The sequence below is a fragment of the Aquarana catesbeiana genome, linkage group LG01, assembly GCF_042186555.1.
Source record: "Aquarana catesbeiana isolate 2022-GZ linkage group LG01, ASM4218655v1, whole genome shotgun sequence".
In the NCBI taxonomy this organism is placed as follows: domain Eukaryota; kingdom Metazoa; phylum Chordata; class Amphibia; order Anura; family Ranidae; genus Aquarana; species Aquarana catesbeiana.
The window spans coordinates 900,887,252-900,908,107 of NC_133324.1; the positions used below are offsets into that span (position 1 = coordinate 900,887,252).

A 20,856-nucleotide genomic window follows, 5' to 3' on the forward strand; every position below is an offset into this window, starting at 1 on the left:
TTCCGTTGTCGGCTGCTTTTTCTGCACACTCCTACATACTGAAGCCATTGTGGGAGATCAGCGTCGGACCAGACCGGAGTGGCTGTAGAACAGGTAAGTAGAACAATTTATTTTTAATAAAGTGGCAGTCCACTCAAAAGTGGAACTTCCTCTTTAAGGCCTCCTCCCCAGCTCCTGATGGTGAAACTGAGCTTTTGGGGAGAAAGGGGGCTAGCGGGTACCCGATTTTGACAGGTACCCGCAGCCACTTCTGTTCTGGTCGTGATCGGAGGTGCAAGTTCTCCTTCCCCTCTCCCTCCCAAAGTCTTCTGGGACACAGAACAGGTCCTAGAAGACTTTGGGACCAATCAGAGCACAGCGCCGTTCGTACATGCGCAGTGGGCACCCGGCTGTGAAGCCGCAAGCTGTCACAGCTGGGTGCCCATAGTAGAGATGCCGGAGCTGCCGTGGGAGGAGAGAGGAAGAAAACTGCTGGGAGTGAGTGCACCGCTGGACCGTGGGACAGGTAAGTGTGTGTTTATTAAAAGTTAGCAGCTACATTTTTTGTAGCTGCTGACTTTTAATGAACACACAAATGACTGGAACTCCACTTTAAGTACACAGATCTTCTTCTTTCTTTTTATACAGGGTGTGCAGGATAGGTGTGTGTGTGGGGGGGGGGGGGTGTTTTTAAAAATAGTTATAGCTACCCTTATCTTCCACTTTAAGTTTAGGCACTGCATACCATTTTATTTGCATCTGCATGGGTGGCCTTACTGTACTCCACTACTAGGAGCAAAAATAAGTGCTCAGTATTTCTGATTATATGAGAGCATATCTACAGTATAAAAAAGTGTCAACCACCCCAACCTCCTAACTAGCCTCTGCAGTAAGGTGTACATTGAACCCACATCACAAACAAAGATTTCCCAGCACACTAGCTAGCCTGCAAAAAAATACAAATTGACCCTGTCTAACAATTCATTAAAAAATAGAGGGTTTTGTTTGCAAATGTGTGCAAATATATGCGTCAGTGCCTACGTCAAGGCTCCTCTATGTACTGTGATCCTACATATAGCAGTGGATAGATTAAGGGGCAGTATTGCCTGGAGGGAGCCCATCCCCCTTTAAAGGCGCAGGGATGCACAAGACTCCCAGCAAGAGCCCAATGGCAGCTGTAGGCTTCCAGTGCCTCCCTGCATCCAATTCAACCAACTGTACAGAAAAGTGACAACCATCCCAACCTATAACTTTCCTTCGCAGTAAGGTGGACATGGAAGGGCAACGCACATCACAAACAAAGATTTCCCAGCACACTTGCCACCGTGCAAAAACAAGACCAAATTGACCCTGTCTAACAATTCAAACCTGCCCTTAATCCCTCCACTGCTATATATGCTCCAACTTGGGAGACTGAAAATTAGAGTTCGGTCCGCAGTACAGAGCAGCCTTGATGTAGGTACTGCGGCTTACTCTTCTCTACAGTATCCCTATTTCTATCTCTCTCGTGATTGGCCACTCGGATAGCCAGCATTATGTGGCGGAGGTAGGGTGTCTTTTTGACTTTCAACTTACACAAAACTTACTGTCCTTGTTGTTTGTTTTGTAGTTGAAAAACTTTTTTTTATCAATGTGAAAAGAAATAAATATAATGAGAGAAACTATACTATACACTTCTATAAGTTTAATCATATATGAATTACTGTGTTTTGGTCTATTTGGGGTATACGTTGTACCATGCCCCTATATAGAGCACTGGTGACCTTTTTTAAATTATGTGTATATGTACATATGTTTTTAATACGTCGCAGAGGACAAGGGGGCACTCTTTACATCTAGAGGAAAAGAGATTTCAACTTCAAATACAGAAAGGTTTCTTCACAGTAAGAGCTGTGAAAATGTGGAATAGACTCCCTCCAGAAGTGGTTCTGGCCAGCTCAGTAGATTGCTTTAAGAAAGGCCTGGATACTTTCCTAAATGTACATAATATAACTGGCTACTAATATTTATAGGTAAAGTTGATCCAGGGAAAATCCGATTCCCTCTCGGGATCAGGAAGGATTTTTTTTCCCCTGCTGTAAAAAATTGTCTCATGCTTTTGCTCCCCCCCCCCCCCCCCCCCCCCCTTCCTCTGCATTAAAGGGGTTGTAAACCCTTGTTTACAAAAAAAAAAAACAAACATGTCATACTTTCCTCCACTGTGCAGTTAGTTTTGCACAGTGTGGCCCCGAACATCCTCTTCTGGGGTCCCTCAGCAGCGCTGGTGGCTCCTCCCCGCATTGAGTGTCCACGTTGGAGAAGCGCTCTCCTTGGTGGACACCTGTGCGGGTGCGCTCCGAAGTCCCACATCTGTGTACATTCACACAATATGCAGGACTCATCGCCGCGTCATTGGATTTAATTGACAGCAGCAGGAGCCAATGGCTGCGCTGCTATCAATCTATCCAATCAGGACACGAGACACCAGGTAGAGCTGGTGTGCTCGTTCTCAGCCGGAGAAGGATCGGGGTCAGGTAAGTAAAACGGGGGCTCAAGGGGGCTGCAGCACCACAGAATAGATGGAATAGAATGCATTAAGGTGAAATACCATGAGGGTTTACAACCCCTTTAACTGTGGGTATGGGATTGTATGTTTGTTTTTATGGGGGGGGGGGGGGGGGGTTATAGTTGTACTAGATGGACTTGTGTCTTTTTTTTTTTAAACTTATGTAATCTGAATTACAAATGGAGATAAAAAAAAAAAAATAAAATAAAATAAAAAAAAAAAAAAAAAAAATATATATATATATATATATATATATATATATATATATATATATATATATATATATATATATATATATATATATATATATATATAATTTTTTTTTTTTTTTTTTTTTAATATATATAGACATAAGGCTCTTGTCTCATGCTAGTTCCATTAAAGTTCAACATTGTTATAGAATATTTTTTTTTTTTTTTTTTTTTTTCCCTATAGATTTTTTTGCTTCTGTCACTATGGATGTGGCACAGTGGAGGTCATACCACTCTGTATTATATTATTGTGTCAAAATGATCCTTAAAAACCTTGGCAATGCACCAAATGTCCAGGGTGAAAAACTTCTCCTGTACCAGCATGCTTGTTGGCAGGCTGGGTTAATTTACTTTTTCTTACTGGTCTGGTGTCTGCATGCCCAGGGAGGGGGGTATCCCTCATAGTTTGCTAGCAGTCTAATGAAAAAATACAAATCAGCGCGAAGTGGTGAATGAGCGTTAAAAGCTGCTGAACACTAGGGTCAAAAAACAAATCCCTTAATACAAATATAACAACAGATAGTGCAGCGCTAAAGAAGTAAAACACTGAAGTCCACCATGATATCAATGTCCATAAGGGTAATCAGTAAATCATCCTCAAGTGCGAGCAAACACCAGTTTGTAGAGAAGTGATTTCAGGTAGCCCACCACCAAGGAATAGGTTGGCCTCTCACCTGAAGGAATGGACCCTTTGATTATAGAGGGTCATAAATCGCCTTAATCAAGCAAGGAACAGCATGTGTAGCCATCCGTCAGGACTCAGGTGTCAAACACTCCTCAGGGACCATGGGGCTCCGGTGACAGACTCTCCAATATAACCAGGGTATATAAAAGAGGAATGGCAAAAAAATAGTGCTCTCTGTATGCAATACTTTATTAAAGACTAAAAAGAATCACTCACATGTTGAACGCTGGGTACAGGCATGTAATCAACAGAAGCAGTGCGATCTCCGTCTCGTAGCGTGGATGTGCAGTAGCCGCGGGTGACGTCACGGCGTATCCTCGTTCTGACAGAACGAGGATACGCCGTGACGTCACCCGCGGCTATTGCTAGCAGTCTGTCTGAACTGTTCTCTCCTGTGGTTGAGCTGTGTGCTTTTATTTTTAAGCCCAATGGTTCTTTATGTATGCCTCCATTCTATTGCCTTTGCATAGAACCTGCCAACTACTGGTTGCAGGTAAAATATGTAATTTTACCCAAATGTAAATTCAAATACATGTTAAACTTGCGTATTGTAATGTTTGCTGAACATCAGAAAAGAAATTTCAAATAAGACAACTTTTTTTGAGCTTTTCCTCTTCTATGTTTTGTAGGAGCAGAGTGAGCCTTCTCAAGTCATAGATCGCTCCTTCTTGGCCATGCTGCCCGGGCAGACGCTCACAGACAAGCTGTACAATTCCTGGATTCGATTACAGAGTCATGTTAACATTGTGTTTGACAGTGATATGGACAGACTGATGACAGACAAGTTCCCTGGAATCAGGCAGGTCAGAGCTTTCTGCTGATGTCTTTGGGCTGAACTATATGAACAGTTTTTTTAAGTGTCTGACCAGCATAGCCCTCCGTGGATTTCTAAAATGCAGCTATAAAGTTGAAATCAGACACTGAAATGGGCAAAGAGAGAAACTCGGAAACATGCAGACTACCAGGGTTCTCGAGTGAGTGGGAACGTCTGCAATAGCAACAGAGATAGCAGTAATAAAGGACAGGTAAATCCTTGCCTTGTCTACAGAAAGGAAGGGAATTTATAATCTAAAGGTTTCCGATGGAAGTTACATTTAAAGCGGAGTTCCACCCTCAAAGTTTTTTTTTTTTTTAAAGTCATCAGCTTTCTTGTAAAAAAAAAAAAAAAAAAAAAGTCAGCAGCTACACACACTGTAGCTACTGACTTTAAATAAGGACACTTGCCTGTCTAGGAAGCCTGCGATGTCGCCCCCCCGAGGCCGATCTGTCCATGGGCTTGGGTGCAGGCGCCACCATTGTAACTAAGGGAAACCAGCAGTGGAGCCTTTAGGCTTCACAGCCTGTTTCCTACTGCGCATGCCTGAGTCGCGTGATGCTTTATGAATGGGCCCCGTCATCTTCTGGGACACACACACACAGGTCCCAGAAGGCAGTGGGGGGGGGGGGCAATGGGCAGAGGCAGAAAAGAAAAGAACGTACCTCGCCGCGGTGAGGCTGGGACGGAAGTACACCTATTTAATGGATTAAGGTAAGAAAAAAATATATATTGTATATCCAAAAATGAGGGGTAAAGGGGTGGTCTTTCGTTTAAGACCAAGTTGTAAAGTTGGGTGGAACTCCGCTTTAAAGACTCCTTCTGATCTAAAGGGAAACCTTTCTAGAAATATGCCAGTTTATTTCAAACTTACACCTGATGGCTTCAGTATTGCTTGAACACTTTAAAGCAGATCTGCACTTTGGCTCATATAAATAAACAAGAGGTTCACTTTAATATCCCCCTTCCCCACATTCCAGCAGCATATGTAAGTACCTTTGCTTCACTCCCAGCTGTTTGATGCAAAACAAATACTCTTACTCCCAGGTAGGGAGGAACATATAACTTGCGCCTTTCATCTCATGTGAAAGCTTTGGTGATTTGCTGAGAGCTGTCACTTAGGGGTCATGCACACTGCAGCTCCAAAAAAAGCTGCTTTTGCAGGCATTTGAGCTTTTATTTCAGCTTGAAGAAGCTTCTACTTTTTTGGACTTTTGCATGTTTTTATTGAGCTTTTTGAGCTTTTTTTGAGCAATTTTTTTTTTTCACAAAACCTTCCCTCGGTTCATTTTTTTTTTTTTGTGTTTTCAATCTTCTTGAGCTTTTCATGATTTTTTTGCGTGTTTTTGGGCACTTGGGCATCTTTTCTGCTCGAAAGCTCCTCTCAAAAACGTGAGTTTGGTAGAAAGTTTTTTCTGCATGTAAGAGCATATGCCTGTAAACTCCCGAAAAAGCCATAGTGCATGGACACATCGGCTAACATGGAGGGGAGTTTCCAAGCAGAAAAAATGAGAGCTCAAAAAAAAGCTTAAAAGCCTGTAGGGGCATCTTCTTTGAGCTGCAGTGTTCATGAGCCCTTAGAGTTAGGAAAGAGTCCCCGGCCTCTCCTGTGTAAGCTTCAGTTGGGGCTTACTTGACTTCCTTTCCTCTCTCCCGGTAGCTAGTTGGAGCAAAGGAAATTTAAGAATGTGTGAGTGAGGAGTACTGCTTTGCCCTGCTGGGCAGGTTTGCTTTAAAGAGTAACTGCACTTTTGTTGAGCAAAAAACATTTCCCTTTGGGTGATCTATGTACATTACAATGATTTTAAAAAACTTTGGAGATTCCTACCTTTTTGTTATTCTGAAGAAATAACTGTTTTTGGCTGTGTCCATGTGCTGTTTGAATCTGTATGGGAGTGATTTTAAAATTCTCAATCAGTTACCTGTAGGGCTCTAATGAGAGAATTGTCCTGCATCCCTTTTTAGATGTAATTTCCCTTTGGGAGCATCTCACCAGAAATGACATTTTTGTTGCAGGGGATGCCTAAAAACTGACTTGCATCTTAGCGCAGACTTCTGGGAAAATCAGTGAGCCAATCATACAAGCAGGAAATTACATTTTCAGGGGACGTTCTGTACACCATCAGTGTACAGAACACCCCCAGGTAGCCATATTGCATTGCATTTTACAGAAAATTACAGCGCTGCAGATTGAAAAGGAAAAGTAATTTTTTGTAATATTCAATTACAATATGACTTGAGTTGCAATTGTATACACTGTATTTTATTTTTTTATTTGCCAGTTTTTCTTTTCTCATGAAAGTGGAGTTACCCTTTAGGTGTTTCAGCAGTATTGGCGTTTTAAAAAATTAGCAAGGGCTCAGCGTTTTATACTTTATTTGAATTCCCCCAGGTCATCCAAACACCTGCTGTCCTCAACCTTTACCGCTTGCTCTGGGCACAGAGTGCCAATTTCCTCAAATTCTGAGGAGGGGAGCATGTTCCCTAGGTATGTTACGTGCCTGTTTGAGAAGAGGACAATGCAGGAAGAAGGGAGCAGGGGAGTGTCTTCAAAAAATGGCTTATCCTCAAAGTCTTTGTAGAGATGTCTTGCAGATACAAATGATCTGTATTTTATTGTAGATCCTGGAGAAGAAAGAAGGTCTGTTCCGAAAACACATGATGGGAAAACGTGTGGACTATGCGGCACGATCTGTTATTTGCCCCGATATGTACATCGGCACCAATGAGATAGGAATTCCAATGGTATGTGGAGGTGACTTACTATAGTGGGGTTATCTAAAGGTTCTCTGTACACAGGAGATGGGCAGCACTGACTGAGAACAGAGTACTCCTGTTACGAAACACTTGTCCTTTTATAAAACTCAACTTGGTCCTTTCCAGTGGTTTCTGTTTCAGTCATTTTTATTACTTGTTTTGAAAAGAACAAGGAGAAAAGATCACTTGGCGGAGTAGCCAACAATCCTTGAGCACCCTGTACATGTAAGAATAGTGGCACATAAGTAGAAGGGGGGGAGGAACGAAAGAAGACTGTGGCCTTTTAAGATAGTTTTCCATGTGGCGCCAAGGAAGCACATAAACTCATAAAAAAAGAACAACCATCCGGCTAAAAACTGCATATAAAGTGTGAAAGACATCATGAAGTCTAAGAGGCAGTCATCTAGCTGACCACCTAGCGAATCATATTTATACAAAACAGAAGGACCATGAGATCAAAACATCACTAAAGCGTAACCGCTTTAAGTTGGTCTACATAATGATAGAGCCTTTGACCTGCTGTATCTGATTTCTAAGGCTCTTCCCGCTGCCAGACACCATAACTGTTCCATGTGGGGGGCCTCATTCCCCCAAATATGCACAGAAGTATCTTACGTAAGAGAGGAGACAAGAAGGCTGTAGAGACATGATGACAAGGTTAACGAGAACAAGAGGGAAGGTGAAGAAAGCAGAAGAAGAAAAGGTGTACCCATCTGGGGATCTTCCGTCAACCATTCATGAAGTCCGCTCCGTACATCAGGGGCCTGTAAGTAATTAAGCCAGAGGGACCATATTTTGTAAAAAAGGGATTGTTTGTCTCGCAGGACACACACTTTTTTTTTTTTTTTCCGTTCAGCATGCTCCACGTGAGTTTACGTTTCATTATTGCTATAACAGGGCTTTTCCATGTGTTTGCAATAGCGATTTTGGCTGCCAGAAACATAAAGTGTATTAAGGTCTGGGTATGTCGTGAAATGTTTTCAACTAGCTTATTCAGAAGGGCGATGCTTGCATCTTTGGTGATGTTAACCATCGTGACTGAGAATAGAATGAATGAACCATCATCCGAAAGCGACAAACCTTAGGGAATGATGCAGATGCATCAGTGTGCCTATCTGGCCACAACCCCTGAAGCAGGAGGCTGAGGATCCCGGATACTTTTTTGACAGGCGCTTCAGTACTAAATATTTGTCGTTTACTTTGTACTCCACTTCAATCAAGGCAACATTAGGAATGCCTCGTGAGCTCACTTTAAGCAAATCCTCCCCCTCTGGGGCTATGTCCAGACCCATCTCCCATGACACCTGGTAAGATTATCTAGTAGAAGGATTAATAAACAATTTATGGAGCATGAAGACGGCTCCTCGCAGAGCAGCATCCTGCATGGTGTGTACTGCTAGGTCAGAACCATCTTTCTGCAATGATTCTTTCCGGTGGTTTCTGTTTGTATTCTTGTTCTATGGGGACAACATAATTGCAGCTTGGTGAGCGAGAGTTCCCACCCTAGGACAGAAAGTGTGGTCCTGGCAGACTCGCCAGACTGAAAGTAAGCAGGGAAAAAGCATGAACGAAATTAAAATTTTGCAGTCCCCACATTAAAGGAATGGTGAGATACAAAATATAACATTTTCATTCTTTTGGTTTAAATAGACTTTTTAAAGTGATTGTAAAGTCAAAAGGTTTTTTTTTCTTAATGCAGTCTATGCATTAAGTTAAAAAGCCTTCTGTATGCAGCAGCCCCATTCTTTTTTAAAATCATACTTCCCCTGGTGCCTCTAACACCGAGAACCGAGCGATCGGACACCGCCGATCACTCGGTTCTTACAGCTCCGTGAGCAGAGAGCTCCGATTGGGAGCTGCTGGATCAGGCTCTCAGCGGCTTGCTGAGCCGGGTGTCGGTCCAGGGATCTGGGAAGATCCTTACTCTGTGGTCATGATGACGCCCGAACCTGGACCGATTCTATGACTTTAGCAGAGAGTGGACTTCAGCCCGCTCTCTGCTGAAAACGGGTCACAGGAGTGCAAAACGAACTGCACTCCTGTGATCCACAGGGATTACAGCCAAACAATTTTTTTTTTCCTTTTAAGAAAGAATTAACATTTCAGTTTTTTTACTTCTGCCCAAGACCTCATGGGTGAGTTTTTGCCTCATCTGCCATCCCTCTGACCCTTCTCCAAGTATTAGGGAGTGCTGTCACCGGGACTGGAAGGCAAAGGCATAGGCAGGAGGTCAGAAGTTCTAACCCTTCCCCCGCTCTATTGAAATGTGTAATCGTGCAGTACAAGGCACAGGCAAAGTATTCACAGACCTTGGGTTTTATACGTGTACTGTACCTTCAGGTGATTGGGCACTGACAAAGCTTTTGAGGACATGCTCCCTGGGTGCCTTCCCTATAGCCTTACCCCATCCTGTGAGTCTTCAGTTTTAAAGCAAGCAATGCTGAGTAAACCAAGGAATGAAAGGGAATGTGGCTTGTGTCCTGTACTGTAATGTATGGAAATTACAGGTGTGTCAAAATTCCTCTTATCTTATGGCCTGTTCTCACTGAACAGACAGATGCCGGAGTGTAAACAGCAGCACTGTACCTCACCGGCAGCTGTCTGTTTCAACAGGTAGGTGTGGTATAGTATGCGATTCAGTGCATCAGCCTGCTACTTTTTCTTTCTTTTTTGTTTTTTTTTCTTTAATACTGATCCTTATTCAAGTGTACAAAAGTACAGTTCATTCATGTCCCTGTACAGTGGTACGATGTGCAGCGCTACTGTTCAGTTACATGCGATTCTGTATAACGCACTGCAATACAATGCAGCATGTTTGCATTGTATTGCAGTGCAGATGCTTTTTACGGTGACTGGTATTTTACAATGCAGTAAAGCACTGGTCACAGCACATTGTGTGAATTGACCCTTTATTGTACAGTACAGGACTCAGACAGAGTATTCATACACCATGGGATATCTACAAGCAATGAATAAGAAGGGTGGGCTACAATAAGGAGACAGAACTGTGCCAACAGGTCAGAAGACCTGTCCTGACATAAAGTGAAGGGAATTCTCCCCAGACGGGATTAAAAACCAAACGGTAGATCTGATTTTCCTCTGCTCTGTACAAACCAATACAGTGTTTTGGGTTTCAAAGGCCATTTACTCCAATGTTTATTACTGGAGAGTATTGCATCTACCCTAGTTAATGGTAGATAGAACAAAGTATGCATATTGAATCAATCTCCTTTTATAGTAGTATATGCCCAGTTATATCGTCTTGAAGAACAAATGTCTTTTTTAGGGTGGTGTAAATATAAACCAAAAAATTCAGAATTATTAACAACCTCTTGTTTTTTTTGTTTTTTTTTTTCTTTTCACTGCTGATGGATTTCCTTTTTCTCAATAAGGTGTTTGCTACAAAGCTGACCTACCCCCAGCTTGTTACGCCATGGAATGTGCAGGAACTGAGACAGGCTGTTATGAATGGGCCAAACGTTCACCCTGGAGCCTCCATAGTGGTCAGTGAAGACTGCTCACGTACAATATTGAGTGCCACTGATTCAGCACAGAGGGAGGCCATTGCAAAGCAGCTTCTTACTCCATCCACCGGTGTACAGAGATTGACCTCCAAGATTGTGAGTCCCTGTGATTTGCTATTCTCTCAGTAATCTAAAGCGTTTATGCCCCAGGGATGGTCATTGGTTGTAGCTTTAGGCCCTTGTACGCTGCAGCTTGAAAAAGCTCAGTACAGCTTTTTTTTTTTTTTTTAATCTAAAATGTAGCCCATTGTTTACAACGTGCCTGTACACACAGGCGCCTAAACAATTGTTGTGTATTCTTGAGTTAAAAAACACAAAATAAAAGGAAAATTCTGCGTTCCTGGTCAGTATTTTGCATCGGTACGGGCAAATATGCGCATATGAGCATAAATATGAATGAATTTTCCCTACGAATGTATTGCGCAAATGCACGCATAAATACGCGCAAAACAAACACATGAAAATACGTCCAGAAAGCAGATGCTTAAACATCAGTACCGTGTGCAAGAGGCCTTACCAGTTTCCGCTCTGATCTGGTGTACCAGGCAGCAACCCTGGAACCTAAAGGAAAAACGTGGGAATATTAAAAATATATATATAAACATACATCCTTACCCACCTGATGCTGCAGCTGTCCCTCGCTGGCTCTAAGCCCAAGAACTGAGCGATCACGTGACCGCTGATCGCTCAGTTCTCAGGTCATCTTTGAGCAGAGAGTAGTGACTTTTAGGCACCTTTCTCTGCTCTGCCTTCTCCAGTGCTCACCAGCAGGAGCAGCTGTCTCGGGTGCTCAGTGGCGCTAAGAGGCTGAAGCTGGCAGTCGGGCATCTGTGTGAATCTCAACATTATTGTTGGGATCCCTCCAGAGTCTGGAGCGGCTCTGTGACGTCAGTCGACAGCGGGCTTAGCTCACTGTCAGCTGACTCTGGGTCACCAGGGAGCAGAAGTAGGTATGCTCCTGTGACCCACGAGAAGTGTGGCCAAAACCGTTTTAACACTGAAATCCAGGTATGGTTTTTATTGCATAGTTATAATGGTCTAGCTTTAAAACGTGGCGATCACTGTAGTAGAAAGGACTACTTCACTGTTCCTCCTCTTCTACAGTGGTCCCAGAGATCTTGGAGTGTGGCAATCACTGTAGTAGCAAAGACTATTTCGGGGTTCCTCCAGTGGTCCCAGAGGTGTAGAATATGTATAAACTTATATTGGACCAATGTATCTATGCAATAAAAATGATACCTGGCGTCTAGTAGCATTATCCATTGTGTTTCTGCTGTGAATGGGGATCCATTATTGGTATTACTGGATTGTTTCTATATTTTCTGTGAATAATGGATGACATGGACCCAAAAGAGCTGGGATTTATAAATGTCATAAGGGGCTGTTATCAGTCATGTGTCCAATCATATGATCAGTGCTTAGGCTTGGTCATGTAGTTTGTAGCCTGAAGGAAGATCACTCTTTTTAGGTAGAGTTGCTGGCATAGATCACATGGCTAGTACTGTGGTGCTGGTCATGTGATCCAGCACTAGAGTTTGGTGGAAGTAGTGTTGCAGGGCAAAGGTAAGATGTGTGTGTGTGTGTGTGTGGTTTTTATTTTTTTTTTTTTTTTTGTAAAATTTTGCGCTTTTTTTTCTAGCATTAAATATCCTAAATGTTATTCTTTTTTTCCATTTATTTAAGCAATCTGTTGGTCTGTTTACTGAGGAATCTCACATGAGTTAGAAACCCTGTCACCAACTTAATTAATTGCACACAAAAGTACAAAAAAATCTAGTATTTTAAATGCTTGCTTGTTTAACTTTCCATAAATGATTTTTACTGCACTGGCAATGTTCCTTTTGGCCTCGTTCACACTAAACGCGGGTTTAAAATTGTGCGAGTTCAGCTGAACGCGCACAATTTCAAACCTCATTTCAGTGTGATTTCGGGGGCGATTAAGAAGACATCTGTGTGGGTTTATGCACAGATGTTTATTGAACTCGCCGCCTGAAATTGCCAAAAGTAGTGCAGAAGCTACCTTTGGAAATCAGTGCGGTGCCGCATCGATTGGGACAGTGCCATTTCCGGTTAATAGGCTGCGATTTAGCATGCGATTTGACATGTCAAATCGCGCTGAGGTGAATCGGGGTTTAAACTTGCTGGACCATTTGACTACACCAGGAAGAGTTAATTCCCTAGCACAGCCCCCCCTGATCCTTGCTTGTCATAGCTTTCACCTTTTTTGGAAATGTTTTGTTTCTGTTTGTGCTGGTACCCAGCTCCTCTGCCTTTCCCCTCACCCCCTACATAACAGTTTATGTAGCTGCCAGAGAAGGTGCAAAAAGGAATACTATAGTGTCACTTAGGTGAAAGATGTGAGTCTGCTGGGGCTGCTGACATCACATCCAAGATGGCGGCACTCAACAGCAGTTTTTGTGGCTATTGGATGGTTACGCAAGGGAGGCCTTTTACAGGTAATGAACATGCATGAAATAAATGAAATGCACATAATCTTACTAGAGAATTGTTATAGAAATCAATGGCCTGGGTCTCTTGAAATTTTTTTTTTTTAGGTTTATCTGTTTATTTCATGTAATATAAATTACTGTGCTATGTAATTTGTACTTTGTGTCTGTCAGGTGTATCGCCATGTAAAGAACGGGGACATCCTGCTGCTTAACCGGCAGCCCACCTTACACAGGCCATCCATACAAGCCCACAAGGCCCGAATACTTCCAGGGGAGAAAGTCCTGAGGCTGCACTATGCCAACTGCAAGGCTTACAATGCTGACTTTGATGGTGATGAAATGAATGCTCACTTCCCCCAGGGTGAATTAGGTCGGGCAGAAGCTTATACCATAGCGTGTACTGATGAGCAGTACTTGGTGCCTAAGGTACTTACACATCGAAAATAATCCTGTTTTGTTTTTTAGAGTTTGAAAAACTTCTAGTCAGATCCAGTAAAACAATGCAAGGACCAGTGATGACATTCAAACATAGCTAAAGTCATATGAAATTATTTTTGCTATAGATAGATGTTTTTTGCACACAATGGGGATGATTTACTAAAGCTGGAGAGTGCAAAATCTGCTGTAGCTCTACACAGAAACCAATCAGCCCCCAGGTTTTATTGTCAAAGTTTAATTGAACAAGTTGAATTTAGAAGATGATTGGCTACCATGTACAGCTGCACCAGATTTTAGCAAATCAACCCCAGTCTTTCCTCTTTGATTTTTTATTTTTTTTGTTAAAAATGCGTTTACCCTTAGTAAACACATGTGGCCGAAACATTTTGACTCGTTTTCTCTATACTGGACTTTTAAAAGTTTTATTTATTTTCCCAAAGAAAAATATCCCACTCTTCAAAATCACGCTTTATTCATGTCATCGGTTTTTCGGCAGCCCCTATATTTGTGAGCAACTACTGTGATTATTATTATATATTTTTTTATTTTGTTTTACTCATGTTATTGCCATTACCAAGTAATCACTATCTGAGAATCGTCAATTTTCAGCCCTTCTTTTTAAAGTGAAATGTTCTTCTGCTGTAAAGATAGTGATATCTGCTTAAGGCTGCATGCACACGGTTGGTTCAGTCCATCTGCAACAAATCGCTGTACTTTCAGGAGGTACAGGTTTAGCATCCAGCAGCATTTCAAAATCTTTAGGCTCCATGCACACTAGTGTTTTTTTTTTTTTTTTTTAAGCTCCTAGAAGCTGTTGTTAACCTTTTTTATTTTCTGCTCCTAGAAGATAAATAGTGTTCATGCACAGGTGCACACTACTTTAGTTTATTAGCATTTTTTGAGCTTCAATGTCTAGGAGCAGAAAAAAATACGTTTTTGTAGAGTTTCCTGGAGCGTTTTTCCAGCAGAATCGCTCCTAAACACTCACAATAGAGGTTTTTGAGTTATTTTTTTTTTCTTTTACGCCCATAAAATGCTACTACAAAAAGGTATTACCAGCGTTTTTTATCCAGTGATTTTTCCAGCATTTTTTTTAGCTTAACAAAAACGCTAGTGTGCATGGAGCCTAAGGCCTCATTCACACGAGACGGACCCCGCTTCCACGGAGTCTGCCGGCTCAGCGGAAGATCTCTCCATTGATCTCCGCTGAGCTGGCGGATGACAGGTCCCTCTCTGCTCACTGAGCAGGGATGGACTTGTCAGGTGCCGCTGCTGCCTATGGAGGAATCAGATGAAAACGGACAGCATGTCCGTTTTCATCAGACCTCACCCGATCCGCCAGCGACGGATCCGGACGTAGGGCTATCCATCTGCTTTCAGCGGATCGGACCGGGTCGGATGTCAGCGGATATGTCTCCACTGACATCCTTCGCTCCATAGGCTAACGTGACAGGCGGACCTGAACGGTGCGATCGTGTGAAAGGGGCCTTACAGAGCAAAATATGCAGCGGCACCTGGGCAGAGTAGTTGCACCTTATGCTTTTAGGGGTGTATGAATGCAAAATGCCAGTTTTTTTTTTTTGGGGGGGGGGGGGGGGATTCATTCCATAAGCATATTATATGCTGCATTTGTGCTGGAAAACACCAGTATTTGGTGTTAATGGGTCAAATCAATCAAACATGAGGCTTAACTAATGTCCTTTCTCAGAATTTGTTCATTTTTTTAGGCCAATGAGAGCTCAACAGGCAAAAGTCAAACAGTTTCTCATTTTCCAATTTGGAGACCCTCACCCCCTGCTGCTGCGGGAGTGGTGTGCAGTCTCTGTAATATAACGAAGGGTGACCAAACTGAATGTCTCTTTTTACTTTTTTGAACACTAAAATGCAACCTTTTTGGGATGAAAACTAATGATATGCTGAATTGGACTCATAGTTCATTTGTTAACAAATAGACTACAGTCCTATTTCAGGAAGCTCTCAACAGCTCATGGGGAAAAAAGTTTTTTTTTTTGTTTCCTGTTGTCTGGCAGTTTCTCTTATGTTATTTATTTTTCTCCAAAGGATGGGACGCCATTGGCAGGACTGATCCAGGATCACATGGTGTCTGGGGCAAGCATGACCATCCGAGGTTGTTTCTTCACCAGAGAACAGTACATGGAGCTGGTCTACAGGGGGCTGACAGATAAAAGTGGTCGGGTAAAAACCCTCAAACCAGCAATTATAAAACCATACAAACTTTGGACAGGAAAACAGGTAAAGCAAACCAGCAGTTTTGGATTTTATAGGCAGCGGCTGTAGCTGTTCAGCATTCTCTAATAGGGTCATGCAAATGCTAGTTAGCTTAACATATACCGATTTTATTCATGCTTTATTCAACTATGCATTATTTTTATGTGGTGGAAAGAAGAGGAATCTGCAGTCCAAGCACACCTGGCTTCATCTGTCCCATTTTATGTTTTGCCCCACTACTGCCAGTTGGATTCTCACATCTTCTTTTTCTCTTGCACACCACTGAAAAAAATGTAAGAAGTGTGGGATTGTAAAAAAAAAATAGAAAAGATAACCATTCAAACTCGCCTTTATGGCTGCATCATCGCTGTGAAGCTGCAGCTGTCTCCTGTCAGCTCTAAGCCTGCGAACTGAGCAATCGCATCACAGATTTCTCACTTCTGGGTCTTCTCTAAGCACAGCTCTGTGCTCCTCCCCTCCAGCACTCACTGGGATGGGGCGGGAAAGGGTGGCTCAGGCTCTTAGCAATGTGCTGAGAGGCTGATCCAGCTGCCAGTCAGGAATCTGGGTGGATCCTGACGTTGTCTGTAACTTTCCAGAGCCTGCAGCGGCTCAGTGACATTCACTGACAGCAGACTTTAGCCTGCTGAAGGCTGATTCTGGGTCACAGTAGAGCACAAGTAAATGCACAAAAAAGCCTTGGCCGTGCTTCTCTTTGTGGCCATGCTTCTCTTCTGACAATCTAGGTAGCAAATGAAAGAACTTCAGTTTGGGTTTACATGCACTTTAGGCTTGGTTCACACTAGTGCGAATTGGATGCAGGTTTTTCCGCGTCCAATTCGCATGACAGGAGAGTGTGCCCGGCTCACACATCTACATGGCGCCCATGGAGCGGATTGCACAGAGGTCCTGTGCATCTTTGGCTCTGTTTTAGGTCCGAATTCAGGCAAACACTTAGGGCCTGATTCGTCCCTGAAATGGAGAGCAGGGACGCACCGGACCCACTGCTGTGAACCCAGCCCCAAGCGAAGTATGGCCAAGTGTTTTTTTTTTTTTTTGGCCCTACTTATCTTGCGGGTCAGGGGTCACCCTTACATATAAATAATTTTTGGAACCAGTTCCCAATTCTTCGTTAAGTAAAAAATGAAGAAATTCAGTCTGTATGGGTATTCCAAAATGATGACCATCCAATTTTATTGATATAAAAACTGAGTTTGGAAGACAACACAAGTCTAGGATGTGGATGCACAACTGAAACAAAAATATCTAAAATTTCAAAACGTGTTAACACCCAAGACTATAAAGTTCTTGTCCAAAAATCTGTATATCTTAACAGGAAGGGCTTTGTACAGTGAATATAAAAAGTATAGTAACCCCAGTTAAAATGTCAGGTTTCTGTGATGTAAAAACATTAGACTAAGGGCCCTTTCACACTGGGGCGGTTTGCAGGCGCTATTGCGCTAATAATAGCGCCTGCAAACCGACCCGAAAGTGCCGCTGCTTTCATTCCAGTGTGCAAGCCCCGAGGGCTTGCACACTGGAGCGATGCGCTGGCAGGACGGTAAAAAAAGTCCTGCTAGCAGCATCTTCGGAGCGGTGAAGGAGCGGTGTGTATACCGCTCCTTTACCGCTCCTGCCCATTGAAATCAATGGGACAGCGCGGCTATACCGCCGGCAAAGCGCCTCTACAGAGGCGCTTTGCGGTGGTTTTTAGCCATTTCTTGGCCGCTAGCGGGGGGGTAAAACCGCCCCCGCTAGCGGGCGCATACCGACGGTAAAGCGACACTTTCAATAGCGGCGCTTTACCGCCGACGCCTGCCCCAGTGTGAAAGGGCTCTAAGGTAACTATGACATTCTTGTGATACAAAAAAGATGCCACTTGCTCCCAAATATATAGCTGGCTATGGCAGTAAGAAGCTTTCGAAGGCTAACGGGTACAAACAAGGCCAAGGATAAATCCAAGGAAAAAAACAAGCTTAACTTACCGACCAGCTCGCAGACAACCAATTAAAACTGTCTAATGTCGCGTACACGCAAGCGGAATTTCCGTCGGAAAAATCTTGGATGGAATTCCGCTCAAGCTTGGCTTGCATACACACGGTCACACGAAAGTTCGCTGAACTTTCGACCGCCAAGAACGCGGTAACACGAGCCGAGAAAAAAGTTCAATGCTTCCGAGCATGCGTCGAATTGTTTCCAAGCATGTGTAGGAATTTTGTGTGTCGAAATTGGTACAGACGGTCGGAATTTCCGATTGGAACTTTTTCCGACTGAAAGATTGAGAACATGCTCTCAATCTTTTGCTGGCTGGAATTCCGCCAGCAAAAGTCCGATGGAGCATACACACGGTCGCATTTTCCGACCAAAAGCTCTCATCGGTCTTTTGCTGGCCGAATTTCCGATCGTGTGTACAGGGCATAACAGAGTATGCATTAAAAGCAGGGGTTTAGTCTGCAAATATTTGCAAATGCATGCGTAAGCCACAGAGCCTCATCAAGGCACCCTGGAATCTGGTACCTAACACTAATTTATAAGTGTCCCCACAAAAAGACTTTACAATCACTTTACAGCACAGTGGTGTAGTGGTTAGCACTTTTGCTTAGCAGCACTAGTGTCACTGGTTCGAATCCCAACCATGGCACTACCTGCCTGGAGTTTGCATGTACCCGGTTTCCTCCAGGTACTCCAGTTTCCTCCTGCACTCCAAAGACATGCTGGTAGGTTAATAGGTTAATAATAACTCTGTCTAAAATGGCCCTAGAATGTGCATTAGGGTTGCGCCGATATCGAGCATTTCCACGAATACTTATACTTGTGGAAATGCTCCGATGTTTGACCCGATACCTGGGCAGTCAGGGATGATCGGTGTAGCGGTGGGGGGTTACAAGCACCGATCTCCCTGTATAGATTTCAGTAAAGTAGCTGACAGCTGCTTATCCTCGTCCACACTCCCGCGGCTTTCAGCTGCTTATTGAAATCTATACAGGGAGATTGGTGCTTGTAACTACCCCTCCCCACCCCCCCCCTCACGATCATCCCTGACTGTCCTCTGTGTCCTTCTCCGTGTCCTCCTCCTCTGTGCTCCTCGGGTCCCCCTCCGTGTCCTCCTATCTGTGCTCCTCGGGTCCCCCTCCGTGTCCTCCTGCTCTGTGCTCCTCAGTTCCCCCTCCATGTCCTCCTCTCTGTGCTCTTCAGGTCCCCCTCCGTGTCCTCTCTGTGCTCTTCAGGTCCCCCTCCGTGTCCTCCTCTCTGTGCTCTTCGGGTCTTCCTCTCTGTGCTCTTCGGGTCCCCCCCCGTGTCCTCCTCTCTCCCTCCATGTCCTCCTCTCTGTGCTCTTCGGGTCCTCCATGTCCTCCTCTCTGTGCTCTTCGGGTTCCCCCTCCGTGTCTTCCTCTCTGTGCTCTTCGGGTCCCCCTCCGTGTCTTCCTCTCTGTGCTCTTCGGGTCCCCCTCCGTGTCTTCCTCTCTGTGCTCTTCGGGTCCCCCTCCGTGTCTTCCTCTCTGTGCTCTTCGGGTCCCCCTCCGTGTCTTCCTCTCTGTGCTCTTCGGGTCCCCCTCCGTGTCCTCCTCTCTGTGCTCTTCGGGTCTTCCTCTCTGTGCTCTTCGGGTCCCCCTCCGTGTCCTCCTCTCTCCCTCCATGTCCTCCTCTCTGTGCTCTTCGGGTCCCCCTCCGTGTCTTCCTCTCTGTGCTCTTCGGGTCCCCCTCCGTGTCCTCCTCTCTGTGCTCTTTTGGGTCCCCCTCCACGTCCCCCTCTCTGTGCTCCTCGGGCCCTCTCCTCCGTGTCCTCCTCTCTGTGCTTTTCGGGTCCCCCTCCGTGTCCTCCTCTCTCCCTCCGTGTCCTCCTCTCTGTGCTTTTCGGGTCCCCCTCCGTGTCCTCCCTCTCTCCCTCCGTGTCCTCCTCTCTGTGCTCTTCGGGTCCCCCTCCGTGTCCTCGTCTCTGTGCTCCTCGGGTCCCCCTCCGTGTCCTCGTCTCTGTGCTCCTCGGGTCCCCCTCCGTGTCCTCGTCTCTGTGCTCCTCGGGTCCCCCTCCGTGTCCTCGTCTCTGTGCTCCTCGGGTCCCCCTCCGTGTCCTCGTCTCTGTGCTCCTCGGGTCCCCCTCCGTGTCCTCGTCTCTGTGCTCCACTTTAATGCACAGAGCCAGTGTTCGCCGACTGTCTATTCATAACTGAGCATCGTAAATGGTGTTTGCGATGTCTCCGTTTATGAATGGAGAGGAGTTGCTGCCTCCTGTCCATTCATTCTCTGTGGCAGCTCAGGCTGGAGAGAAAGGGACTGGGGAATCTGTGTCATCAGCCCCTTCTCTGTCTCAAAGGGGAGATGTCGGGAGTCTGTTTAGGTCCCTGATATCTCACCAAAGCCCCCCCCCCCCCCCAACAGGGTTGATAAAAAACATAATCTAAATTAAACAAAAATTGTAATAAACTATTTAAAAAGTTAAAGTTTATATGAAAGAAAAAAAAATCACTGACACCCCCCCCCCCCCCCCCCCCCAAGAGAAGCATTGTAAAAAAAACAAATATAAGTTTTTTTAAAGGAATAAAATTGTAAAAATAAATGAACTACTGACACAGTCCACTGTAGCATGACATTAAAACAGACTTGGTATCGACAAAGTACTTGAAAAAGTATTGATACTTGTACTCGGTCTGTAAAAAAGTGTATCGGTATATATATATATATATATATATATATATATATATATATATATATATATATATATATATATATATATATATATATATATATATATATATAAAATATAATATTGTGAGTGTGGTACGGTAACTTAATTAAGATCTCAGTGTTTTATTTCTCAGTGCCTCCAACCTTACGGTAATTTTGTGAACCTAGTTCAGAATATCAATACATACCGCAATCCTTTCCTGAGTTTGTTTAATTTATGGGGTTTTCTTACCAATGTATAAATATCTCCCAATAAAATTTAATAAGTAAATAATTTGACTTTATTAATTAACGAGTATAGTTATACAATTTCATACAGAACTGGATTTTCTGGTGATTGATATTTCACACACACATTATCAATACGGCAATGAAACGATATATCTAAATATTACAATTTACTCAGGGGAGCCCAGCTTGGTCTGTTAAAAAAAAATATGTGCGGTAATTGCGCTATATATTCAAGAACACAATATCCCTTGTCACTCGGGGAAACAGTCC

General features: G+C 43.8%; 1 protein-coding gene and 1 long non-coding RNA gene across 2 annotated transcripts in view; one reads left to right on the forward strand and one right to left on the reverse strand.

Annotated features, from left to right (window-relative positions):
• POLR1A (RNA polymerase I subunit A) overlaps nucleotides 1-20,856 on the forward strand; it is a 228,670-nt gene that overhangs the window by 19,745 nt on the left and 188,069 nt on the right. Inside the window, exons 10-14 of the mRNA XM_073610963.1 lie at nucleotides 4,090-4,263; nucleotides 6,897-7,019; nucleotides 10,424-10,651; nucleotides 13,177-13,431; nucleotides 15,505-15,696. Coding sequence (XP_073467064.1) covers nucleotides 4,090-4,263; nucleotides 6,897-7,019; nucleotides 10,424-10,651; nucleotides 13,177-13,431; nucleotides 15,505-15,696 — 972 coding nt within the window. The remainder of the gene's footprint in view (nucleotides 1-4,089; nucleotides 4,264-6,896; nucleotides 7,020-10,423; nucleotides 10,652-13,176; nucleotides 13,432-15,504; nucleotides 15,697-20,856) is intronic.
• Nucleotides 1-20,856, reverse strand: part of LOC141119082 (uncharacterized) — a 70,996-nt gene that overhangs the window by 5,740 nt on the left and 44,400 nt on the right. The window contains exon 2 of the long non-coding RNA XR_012238438.1: nucleotides 11,073-11,116. This is a non-coding gene — a long non-coding RNA (uncharacterized lncRNA). The remainder of the gene's footprint in view (nucleotides 1-11,072; nucleotides 11,117-20,856) is intronic.